General features: G+C 37.4%; 1 protein-coding gene across 1 annotated transcript; it reads left to right on the plus strand.

Annotated features, from left to right (window-relative positions):
- The first annotated feature begins 796 nt into the window (after positions 1–796).
- Positions 797–10,609, plus strand: LOC117562654 (vascular cell adhesion protein 1-like). The gene is made up of 10 exons (XM_034240482.1): positions 797–833; positions 1,220–1,258; positions 1,387–1,650; positions 2,269–2,517; positions 2,769–2,879; positions 4,329–4,379; positions 8,286–8,354; positions 8,732–8,797; positions 9,321–9,364; positions 9,792–10,609. Exons 1-10 carry the CDS (start codon positions 803–805, stop codon positions 9,807–9,809), a joined length of 942 nt encoding a protein of 313 aa, XP_034096373.1. The 5' UTR covers positions 797–802; the 3' UTR covers positions 9,810–10,609.
- The last annotated feature ends 2,806 nt before the right edge of the window (positions 10,610–13,415 follow it).

The raw sequence follows: 13,415 nt of genomic DNA on the forward strand, positions 1-13,415 counted from the left end.
CCTGTTCACCTGTTTCCACTTCCCCTCATCAGTATACATTTCCTACAGCCTTTGTCTTTCTTTAAGCTGTTTGTAATTAAACATTTGTAACAAGCTTGTTTGCATGTGGGTCATTTCCCTTAGCAGCCACCGACAGATAGTGAACTTTTAGCAGACTTTTCTCCAACATGGGGGCCACTGTTCTTGCTCTTGTAGCTTTAGCCCCTTTTGACAGTTTTCGCTTCTTCTTCTTTAACTTTCAGAATAAAAACCACACGAGGAACCCACAGACAGAAACAGGTAGACGGGCCCCTCAGCTCACGTGCAGCCAGTGAATGTTATTTAGGTTAAAATCACCTTTTCTAACTGCCTTTTAATGTTATTGTTAATATTATGATTATGAATGAACACATATATTTAGTGGGTATCACGTGCATAATAGGGATTTAAAACTAAATCAAAACTGCCGAGGATGTTTCTCAGGGAAAACAACAAAAATGTTGCAATAATTGAGCCTTGTGGTACTCCATATTTTAAAGCATCATAACAATGTTTAATTCTGTGTCTTTAATTTTCCGTCATGTCATAATGCTTTTTGTTTGTCTGTTTAAACATTTTAAACATCAAGACGTAAAGTGGTCTTTCTCACATGAGAGTTTTGGCCTCAGCCTCTAATATTAACCCCACCACTGACACGTATTTCCTTCCATGACACGCGTCTGAGCTACAAGGCGTTTCATTAGTGAGCCACACAGGAAGAGACCACCCCTCTTCTTCTTTTTATATTTCAGTGTGAGGTTCACTCAGTCAGCAGCCAGACGCCATGGAGGCCACAGCGCTCTGCATCACACTGTGTGAGTACTGAGTCCTCATCTGCTGTTTTTCACATACAAGATGATACTAGATCATATTAGCTAAAGGAACACATGGAGGTAGATTTGTGTCAATATTGCTTGATTTTATACATTTTTTACACATCTTTCATGATTAGTTTGTTATTTTACAAATCCTTTTTAGGTTGTATTTGTACATTTACATACGGGTTATTGATCTGTCCAAACACATAATATTGAGACAAATCTACCTCCATATGAATAAAGACAAATTATTACAATTTTAAGATTTTTAAATGTTTTCATTCATGATAAGACGTGTAAACAATAAACTCAAGGTAATACAATCTAATACATACAAATATTTACAAGTATCTGTGTGATGTTTGTCTCTGTTGTCTCTGCAGGGGTGACGGTGTTTCTGCAGCTCTGTGAACAGAAAGTTGGTAAGAAAAGAAAAGTTTACCAAAAAGAAAGCAGAAAAAAAAGATGCAACAACACAAAAATAAAGGTCATAACTTTATTTAAAGTGCTATATATTAATCTCAACAACAAATGTATTTATCTGTTTCAGATACAGATGTTTGGATCGAACCATCCAGACTTCAGGTCTTTGAATACGAGCCTGTCTCTTTAAGATGTGTGGGCTTCGATGGTTTGACCGATGTGAACATTTTACGGTGGAACAAAGCAGGAAAGGAAACTTGTGACGGCTCAATATGGGGTTCATTGAATGAGACTACTTGCAACATTAAATCTCCTTATAAAGAGGACAGTGGAGATTACTGGTGTGAGGCTGGAGGGAAGAAAAGTGACTATGTGAACGTCATTATCACCGGTATGTTGACATTAACTCAGCAACAATCTCTTTCTGTGTGTATGTATGAAATATTAAACAACAACAATTCCCTGTATGTGGAAAACAACTTAGCAATAAACGTGATTCTATACAATGTTTGTTAGAAGAACAAAAAAAGTGCATGATGCCAAGGTTAAACTATACTATATAATAAACATGTACTTTTTTAGCACAACAATTTTTTCTATCTTAATATTGTAAATAAACAGCGTTCACAAAGCTGAGCGTAGTCATTAAGTATAGCCTACTCAAATTCCAAATCAATATTTTTCTAAAATCTAAACCAAAATGTTGTTTTTCTCCTGTCTCTGATGTCATTTTAATAATTTTCTACAAATATTGTATAAATAACACACTCAACGTTCAATGCTGCTACGATATCAGGAAAAGTTTCATATTATGAACCTCTATGCAGACGATACAGTGCTAAACATAACTGTTTCATTTCTGATTCATTCATCAATGTGTTTTGTTTATTTCTGATATTTTCAATTATTCTGGGCATGTAACAACCTGACTTTACATCACAGCATCTTCACAATGCCTTCATCTAGATTTAAAATGTTTCTATGAATGTTTGATCCCGATGCTGTTCAGCTGGCTCTGTGATCCTGGAGAGTCCTGTGCTTCCTGTGATGGAGGGAGAATCTGTGACTCTGAGCTGCAGGAACAAGACGACTACTTCCTCCTTCCTGTCAGCTGACTTCTATAAAGATGGCCGTCTCATCAGGAGCAGCTCTACAGGAATCATCACCATCCACAGGGTTTCTAAATCTGATGAAGGACTCTACAAGTGCAGCATCTCTGAAGGTGGAGAATCACCAGAGAGCCGGCTGGCTGTCAGAGGTGAGATATAACCTGTGAACTGATGTTTTAATGTTTTAATAAAGTCATTCATTCAAAAACTTAACTTAAAATAAAGGCTCTCCACAAGTAATAGGACAAAAGTAGTGGCATCAAAACATTTTTAAAGTACCAAAATGACAGCATATTATATATTATTTAACAGTTTTATACATATTGATTTATAATGTGTTTATCACTTTGATGATGCATGTTAAAATGATGTTAAGAAATACATGTGATTACCGTTTCAGCTAAAGACTCTTCCTCCACTCTCTCCCCGTGGATCTTTGTCTCTGTTTCATCGATGCTTCTGCTGCTGGCCGTGGGAATACATCGATTTTGCAAAAGTTATCGGCACAGAGGTACAGATACAATTCACCAACAATCTGCTACTATAGGCGACGGAGAGGAATGAGTCTTAAAAACCTGAAATGAGTCAGCATTTTAGCACTTCGTGTTCTCTTCTATTGAAGTTTTTTTTAATGAATGAATTGAATATTTGGTTGTAAGCCTGATATAAGGTATGTGGTTAACACAAGCTGAAGAGATTTTAATGTTTTGTTCTACCAAATCAAATACTTCAGTAAACACCCCACTGGTGAAAAAGGATGTTGCTACTGTAACAAGTGTCTAAATGAGACGGCTCAACGTCATCGCACACCAACATTAGCCACCTTTAGCTTAGCGGTGGTGACGTGAAGTCATGTGACCGTGCTGTAGTTCCTTTATATCCCAACATTAGCCTCCTTTAGCTTAGCGGTGGTGATGTGAAGTCATGTGACCGTGCTGTAGTTCCTTTATATCCCAACATTAGCCACCTTTAGCTTAGCGGTGGTGACGTGTAGTCATGTGACCATGCTGTAGTTCCTTTATATCCCAACATTAGCCTCCTTTAGCTTAGCGGTGGTGATGTGAAGTCATGTGACCGTGCTGTAGTTCCTTTATAGCCCAACATTAGCCTCCTTTAGCTTAGCGGTGGTGACGTGTAGTCATGTGACCATGCTGTAGTTCCTTTATATCCCAACATTAGCCACCTTTAGCTTAGCGGTGGTGACGTGTAGTCATGTGACCGTGCTGTAGTTCCTTTATAGCCCAACATTAGCCTCCTTTAGCTTTTCGGTGGTGACGTGAAGTCATGTGACCGTGCTGTAGTTCCTTTATAGCCCAACATTAGCCACCTTTAGCTTAGCGGTGGTGACGTGTAGTCATGTGACCGTGCTGTAGTTCCTTTATAGCCCAACATTAGCCTCCTTTAGCTTTTCAGTGGTGACGTGAAGTCATGTGACCATGCTGTAGTTCCTTTATAGCCCAACATTAGCCACCTTTAGCTTAGCGGTGGTGACGTGAAGTCATGTGACCGTGCTATAGTTCCTTTATAGCCCAACATTAGCCACCTTTAGCTTAGCGGTGGTGACGTGAAGTCATGTGACCGTGCTGTAATTCCTTTATAGCCCAACATTAGCCACCTTTAGCTTTTCGGTGGTGAAGTGAAGTCATGTGGCCTTGCTGTAGTTCCTTTATTAGCCGCCTTTAGCTTATAATAATAATAAGCATAAGAATAATGGGAAAACAGATTGCTTGACATTCATGATTTTAGGTGTTGATAATAGGCCAAGGAAACACTCAGCGTCCCTATAGATTTTATTTGTAATTTATCTATGTATTTTCTACCTCTTTAATAGATCCCTTTATGTTTGATGTCACAAAAAGAGGCATGGAAGAAAAGAGTTTCCATACTCGTTAGCCATGTCTGAATCTTCTTCTGTTTCTGGTTTGATTTTAAATGTTGTTTTTCCTTTACTATGCTGCAGTGTTTCTCTGCCTGTCCACAAAAACACCTGGACCGGCTGACCATCACACAGGTGAGAACACAAACCAGGTTGCATCCTTCATAGCAATCTAAAGTAATATAATTAGCTTACCTTAATATATTAGGACTTTAACTAGAAGTGTGCACCATAACTAGAGTGTAGTTATGTTGTGGTACACTGTCATTTAACACTCTGAGATAAGGACCATATGTTCACTGGCTCTCTGTGTTAAAATTGACACTGAAGTGTTAATTAAACACTTAAAGAGTCAATTTTAACACTGAGCCAGTGAAAATATGGTCCTTATCTCAGAGTGTTAAATTAACACTCCGGATTTGATTGTGTATTAAAATACAAAAACAAGGATGTTACATATCTAATTAAAATAATAACAACATTCTGTTATTGTTAAAGAAAATCAAATCATTATTAGACTAAATGGCTTAAAGGTCTCCTATTATACTGTTTTTCATCAATGTTGGGGAAATATTTTCCAAGGCCCATAACTGTGACCCAGTTTATCAGTTCAAACCAGGGTCGGCTCTAGAACAACTCGAATGGGGGGGCAATCATTTACCAAGGGGGGGCACACACTGCCGTCAACAACCAACACACAAACACCAACGCAACTTCAATTTAAAAAAACATGCTGTAAAGTCTATTGTCTTTCACACACATTGCAGGGGTGTAGTGCTATTGTATAGTGCACCTATGACTTGTGCATACATGCACGGTTGTGGCACGACCACCAAAACAGAAACATATAAGGACAGAGGGTGTCGTTTTCTCATACTGATATTCTGCACAAACTGTGCTGTTGTATTTGCTGTAAAGTGTCTTTACTGTAGGTTATTTTTGTATTATACTGTATATACAGCACTTTGGCTCGACCAAAAATCGTTGAAAAATGTGCTATATAAATAAAACTTGATTTGATTTGATATGGACATAGGCCATCATATAAAAAGTGTGCAAATGTATTTAGTATCCTATCCATGTGAACATGTTTTAGGTGGGGGTGGACCTAACCTCCTCTAGGAGGGTCTGGGGGCATGCTCCCCCGGGAAGATTATTTTTAAAATATTGAAGTTAAATGCATCAATCTGGTGCACTTTGAGAGCAAAGTGAAGAGATCTATGGATAGCCTACATCTCTCAGCATCCATATGAAACAGAACTGTACACAGATTTACTTTTTCTTTATGGATATTTCACTAATCATTCCCCTTTTAAACTGTATTCTTGTGTTACTGTCCTATAGTATTTCATACCCGTTTTTCATTTATTCTCTCTTTAATAACTATAATGATCATATAAAGGTATTCCTCGTAGGGCCGGGACTCGATTAAAAAAATTAATCTAATTAATTAGATGCTTTGTAATTAATTAATCGAAATTAATCGCATTTTTAATCACATATAAATATTTGACCTAAGAACAGTGAGAAGCAATTTTTTTCACATGGATTTTAGTATACCATTAGGCGCATTCACACCGCAGTACTTTTCCCACAAAGGTTCATGAGAATTTAGTTCATGAGAACTCTTTGAACCTGGGGGAGGATTAGGCAAATGAAGCCGCTGACGTCACTTCTTCTTCTTCTGCTTTGAGTTTACTGGCAGGCCGCAAACCACTTCACGGCGTATACTGCCGCCCAAAGTCCCCGGCCGGAAGTCCCCGGAGTTGGGGACTGGCTTCAGTAGAAGCTGCTGGGACTCCCAGCAGCTTCTACTGAAGCCTTCCGAGTAAATCGCCAGAACGCCGACACCTCCTCATCTCCACCGCTCCCATGTTTTATTTTGTGTTGCCATAAGTTAGTCTCTCTGCGTTTCTGCGCTGGGCTAATGCTAATAATGCTAATGCTAATAATGCTAATGCGAGGATAATAAAATGGCGGCTTCACAAAACTTTTTGGGAGTTTTACGGGGCGTGGTTTGCAATCCGCCCAGCCAATCAGAAATATAGCTCTTTTCTCACAAGAGAGCCGTACGAAAGTCCCTGCTCTCTAGCAGCTCTCTGCTCTCTAGCAGGGACTTTCGTGGGGGTAAAAAGGTTCTCATGAACTAATTTTAGTTTAGGCTTGATGTGCTGCGGTGGTATGCGAATTCCTTTTTGCATAATTTGGACACAACCGTGCTCTTATCGACGCTTCCATCCGTCCGTTTTTTAAAATAACATTTCCCACTGTTGTTCACTGTGGTTTGTTGTTGTCTGAAGTCATGAACGTTAGTTGGTGCTCCAGTATAATCGGTACGCCTGAAACTCATCCAGTGAGAAACGTTCCGCGGTGCAAAAATAAGTGCGATTAAAATGCGTTAATTTTTTTAACGCGTTAATTTTTGTGTAATTAATTAATCTTAATTAACGCGTTAAAGTCCCGGCTCTAATTCCTCGAAAATACTTACATAAATGGTGACCAAACCGTTTGAGACCCACTGAGATAACTTACACTAAAGTGAACTATCTAAACACTGAGAGAGTCCTTACCCCACTGAGCTGACGTTATAAGATCCTCTCAGTCTGACAGGAGAGGACTGTCCTCCACCTTGGTGTAGAAACAGCCCTTTATATCCGTTAGCATAGCTAGCTAACCAGATGCTAACCACAACATTCCACGTTACCGCTCGCGCACTCACAAAATGCGCTCGTGCCACACACACACAGAGCTTGAATGAAACACAGAGACCCATGTACTTGTACTGTACTGTATATCATATTATTTTTGATGGCTTTACTGTATAATCAGTGTAACAGATTAACAGATCGCCACTGGGCTTTCATCTAAACACTCAGCCACGTAATGATAACAAAAAAAAGTCGGGGGTCATTGGTCAAGCAACACACCAATCAGAGAGCAGCAGTGAGCACACCTCAGGCTGTGTTTTATATTTGTATTATTTATTTCTGATGTATTTCACACAAAAAACCTTTAGTGGAAACGTTTTCACTTAGCCTATATGATAAAAAAAAAGAAAAAATCGGCAAAGTGGCAAGGCTTGTCCACCCTGCGTTGGGCACAGTGACTCATTTGGGGGGGGCATGGCCCGCGAATGACCCCCCATGACGCCGACCCTGGTTCAAACTGTCCTGACTGAACACATGCACCTGTAACCTTGGCTGCTGTGCTCTCAGTGTTCTGTCTCCCTGTTCCTGCCTGTTGGCGTCAGCTGATAGAGGTGTTATCATTCTATCTTGTTATGCAGCATGTTGATTATTCTCTCTGAACTAGCTAAATACACGGGTCTGGGGTAGAGTTCTTCAGAATTGACGTGGCAACTCTACCGTGAAGTCAGAACCTCTGACTCTTGGACTTGTTTTGTGAATTCTCCGGCCAAAGCTCCAAATAAACCATCAGTGTTTGCCATCAAAGCTCCAGCTCTCCCCGTGTCTCCTTTTGAGTCGGTGACTCCCACTGCATTGCTACACAGAAGTTTCCCCCACAATCAGTATATCACAGGTCTCAGATATATACAGACATGTCTCTGATTGGCTGAAACACCAAACAGATCATTGCAGCATTACCCATGATCCCCTCTGTTTCAGCCCTGTTTCCAAAGTGCTGATTCTCTGTCTGTTACTTTAGATGAAAATAAGGAGCCCCTCCCCACGCCCCTCTGAGAGACATTTGGTTACAAAGAACACAATGGTGCTCTAGGAGGAGATTCAAGTGATAAGGGGGGGGGGGGTTACCTTGGTTGCTGATTGGCTAATGGTTACACAAGCCAAAACATCGTTATGACATCATAAAGTGGCCAAGATCTGATCAGCTCAATTTCAGACAGGTTTTTATATAAATAAACACATGTTTATGTATACAACACATGAAAAAGTGGATTTTGCATAATAAGTTACCTTTAATATGAAAATAAACATTGACTGCTTTTCTGTCTCATTATGTGTCCGTCTATTCTAGCCGTCATGTAAACTAAACAATGTTTTTTTTTGTTTCTGGTTTCAGTAGAGGCCAGAGCAGTGGATTCAGGCCAAATGACGAGTGCTGTGGTATCAAAAAACAGGAAGAAGAAAGGTACCTAAACCTGACAGTGTTACTTCTGCTTTAATTTCACTTTACATGCTTATCTTACTTATGTCAAGTACAGTTGTGTATTTAATTGGGTGAAAGGCAAACCTTTTGGACAATTATTGTTATTATTGTTATGGGGGGGGGGGGATTTTAACCTTTGCAGTCCATTTACCAAAACCTATTTAACACACTACAGGAGAGGGAAATCCACAAAAGCATAATTGGGCCTCTTTAAATACCTTGGGACTGTTTGTCCAAAGATAATCATGTTTTTGGCCCTTTTTTCTTTCTGTCAGTAGAGTATTGGAAAAACGATTGGCCTGATTTTCTCGTAACAGTAATATTTATATATCAGATGACTAACTATGTCTCTCTATCAGGTGTGGATCAATCATTTCCAACAGCCGTTTACTACACCTTGGGCCCGGGAGAAACTCAACAACAGGGTGAGCCTCAATGAGACTAGAACTATTTCAGTTATAACAGATTGTAAAGCTTTAAAGGCTTTATTGTGATGTTTAGTGTCCTTGGTGGTAATAAAAACATCCAGATGTTTTAGTCACCTGAATCAAATCCAAATTAAAATACGTCATATTTCTCTGTACGCTGATGATGTTCTTTAGTTTTGAGTAATCCCATGTCCTCCGTCCCAAGTCTTAACTACAATTAATGATGAGTTTGGGTTATTCTTTGGTTATAAGGTCAGTTATGGGAAGCCCTTGGCATTAACACTTGGACGTTTGAATGACTCTGATTTATTGGGACATTTTCTTTCTAATTAGATTAGATCTTTAGAATTGTGCCTTTTACCAAAATCTCTGACTCTTTTAACAGTGCAACATAAAATATACTAAAAACACATATTTGTGCAACCAACCAAGAAACCTCAAATGTTGTAATAAAGTAAAATTAATGTCCAAGTCAACTTTTTGGCAACACACTGACATATAACCTCTATTTTCAACGCAGAGCCATCCGTAGCAGAGGACGCCTTTTATTCTACAATCTCGCCGGTAAGACTGAAGATTACATTATTATAATTACTGCTGCGATTAAGTCATACTGGATGGATGGTAGATATGTAAACATCCTAATATTTACAACTTTGGACTACATGGGTGTGTGGTTGGTTGTATGAGGGTTTTAAACAATGTGCTTTGACTTTATACAAATATATGAATTTTGGTTTAACTAGTATATTATATATAGAACAAAAGGGTAACCTTCTAACATACATACCATTTTAATGGAGTCATGCATTCAACTTAACATTAGATTTTGTACCATTCCTCATTATTATTCTTGAACTTTAGAAATACTTATAATCGTGCTTACTACCCGTAAATGATATAAAAACATATATAACATTTTAACAAAGCCTACCTCTATAATACCTCTATATTCTATATTATTAACATTTGTTCTGTATTTGTTTTACAGCTGAAGATGGAGCTTTGAGAAACTGTTTCACACGTTGTACCTAAATGAAAAGCTGAATTTAAGAATGCACTGATATTTGTTTATAAATTTTAATAAATAAATAGTTCATTTTATTTTTGAAGAACACATGTAGTGGTTAGTTGTCAAAGAGAAATGCTCATTTACGTTTTAAGATATGAAAGTTTGTTGTGGTTTCACAGTTAAACCGACTTGTTCCATCTCAGACACACGGCTGATTCTAAATACTCTCGCTGTGGTTTACTGCAGAGTTCCTGCATCGCGCTGAGTCTGTGGTTAAACGTGTGTTATATTTACTGTCCTGTGAAAGTGTGAAGGTGAATGTGAGGACACATGAACTATACAACACGTCACTGTGTGTTTCTGTGTCACTGTTTTCAGATTAATTGTAATTGCAAATATTGCTTTAATGCGTCACATAATTGAACGAGGTTTTACCGCTCTGCCATAGAGAGCATATTCACTATTAAACCGTTTCTCTCCCAAAGCCATACACACTCTGAGCTTAACACACACACACACACACACACACACACACACACACACACACACACACATACACACACACACACACACACACACACACACACACACACACACAGAGACTCTGCAACCCACATCATGAACTCAAAACCTAATCTACATTTATACAGCCACATATTATTTTATCTTATCATATTATTGAACTGCCTCAATCGTTCACTAAAGCTCTTAAACGGTATTTTCCTCTTCTTCTTGTTTTTGTCTTTTGTTGCTTGTCTTTTTCTCAAATATTTTGTGAATTTGTTGTTTGTGTTTTAAGCCCTGCTGATACGGGCACTTTTTCATTGTATTTTTAATTGAAATGACAATAAAGGCTTCTATCTTAAACAGCATCTGCATTGATTAAAGAAACTCTGTTATTTTCATCCTGAAAGAGAAACCAGACGTATGTCACTGTGACACATTTGATCCAATAATAATAGTAATAAAGCACAGTTTTCAATCTATTTGTATTTATGTATTTGTATAATTTGTATATTTATTGTCTGCAGTGTTGGTCAACTGACTGCAGGTGAGCAGAATATGGATATTATATATGAGACAATAAACCTGCATTATTTGTAATGTTAACATATGCATGCTTTCAATAACCAGAGGTTGGAAGTAATGGAGTACAAATACTTTGTTATTATACTCAAGTACATGTTTCTGGTATCAGTACTTTAGTCCACTACTTATTTCTCTGACGACTTTTTACTTTGACTTCTTACATGTTGAACACAAATACCTGTACTTTCTACTTCTTACATGTTGAACACAAATACCTGTACTTTCTACTTCTTACATGTTGAACTCAAATACCTGTACTTTCTACTTCTTACACTTTGAACACAAATACCTGTACTTTCTACTTCTCACATGTTTAACACAAATACCTGTACTTTCTACTTCTCACATTTTGAACTCAAATACCTGTACTTTCTACTTCTTACATTTTGAACTCAAATACCTGTACTTTCTACTTCTTACATGTTGAACACAAATACCTGTACTTTCTACTTCTCTCATATTGAACACAAATACCTGTACTTTCTACTTCTCTCATATTGAATCCAAATACCTGTACTTTCTACTTCTCACATGTTGAACTCAAATACCTGTACTTTCTACTTCTCTCATATTGAACACAAATACCTGTACTTTCTACTTCTTACATGTTGAACTCAAATACCTGTACTTTCTACTTCTTACATGTTGAACCCAAATACCTGTACTTTCTACTTCTTACATGTTGAACTCCAAATACCTGTACTTTCTACTTCTCTCATATTGAACACAAATACCTGTACTTTCTACTTCTCACATTTTGAACCCAAATACCTGTACTTTCTACTTCTTACATGTTGAACTCAAATACCTGTACTTTCTACTTCTTACATTTTGAACACAAATACCTGTACTTTCTACTTCTTACATGTTGAACTCAAATACCTGTACTTTCTACTTCTTACACTTTGAACACAAATACCTGTACTTTCTACTTCTCACATTTTGAACTCAAATACCTGTACTTTCTACTTCTCACATTTTGAACACAAATACCTGTACTTTCTACTTCTCACATTTTGAACTCAAATACCTGTACTTTCTACTTCTCTCATATTGAACACAAATACCTGTACTTTCTACTTCTCACATTTTGAACTCAAATACCTGTACTTTCTACTTCTCTCATATTGAACACAAATACCTGTACTTTCTACTTCTCTCATATTGAATCCAAATACCTGTACTTTCTACTTCTTACATGTTGAACTCAAATACCTGTACTTTCTACTTCTTACACGTTGAACCCAAATACCTGTACTTTCTACTTCTCACATTTTGAATCCAAATACCTGTACTTTCTACTTCTTACATGTTGAACTCAAATACCTGTACTTTCTACTTCTTACATGTTGAACTCAAATACCTGTACTTTCTACTTCTCTCATATTGAACACAAATACCTGTACTTTCTACTTCTCTCATATTGAACACAAATACCTGTACTTTCTACTTCTTACATGTTGAACTCAAATACCTGTACTTTCTACTTCTTACACGTTGAACCCAAATACCTGTACTTTCTACTTCTCACATTTTGAACACAAATACCTGTACTTTCTACTTCTTACATGTTGAACTCAAATACCTGTACTTTCTACTTCTTACATGTTGAACCCAAATACCTGTACTTTCTACTTCTCACATTTTGAACACAAATACCTGTACTTTCTACTTCTTACATGTTGAACTCAAATACCTGTACTTTCTACTTCTTACATGTTGAACCCAAATACCTGTACTTTCTACTTCTCTCATATTGAACCCAAATACCTGTACTTTCTACTTCTCTCATATTGAATCCAAATACCTGTACTTTCTACTTCTCTCATATTGAACACAAATACCTGTACTTTCTACTTCTCTCATATTGAACACAAATACCTGTACTTTCTACTTCTCTCATATTGAACACAAATACCTGTACTTTCTACTTCTCACATTTTGAACACAAATACCTGTACTTTCTACTTCTTACATATTGAACCCAAATACCTGTACTTTCTACTTCTCTCATATTGAACACAAATACCTGTACTTTCTACTTCTCTCATATTGAACACAAATACCTGTACTTTCTACTTCTCTCATATTGAATCCAAATACCTGTACTTTCTACTTCTCTCATATTGAACACAAATACCTGTACTTTCTACTTCTCTCATATTGAACCCAAATACCTGTACTTTCTACTTCTTACATGTTGAACCCAAATACCTGTACTTTCTACTTCTTACATGTTGAACTCAAATACCTGTACTTTCTACTTCTCACATGTTGAACCCAAATACCTGTACTTTCTACTTCTTACATGTTGAACTCAAATACCTGTACTTTCTACTTCTCACATGTTGAACCCAAATACCTGTACTTTCTACTTCTTACATGTTGAACCCAAATACCTGTACTTTCTACTTCTTACATGTTGAACTCAAATACCTGTACTTTCTACTTATTACATGTTGAACTCAAATACCTGTACTTTCTACTTCTCACATGTTGAACCCAAATACCTGT

This window comes from Gymnodraco acuticeps, unplaced genomic scaffold (genome assembly GCF_902827175.1).
Source record: "Gymnodraco acuticeps unplaced genomic scaffold, fGymAcu1.1, whole genome shotgun sequence".
Lineage (NCBI taxonomy): Eukaryota > Metazoa > Chordata > Actinopteri > Perciformes > Bathydraconidae > Gymnodraco > Gymnodraco acuticeps.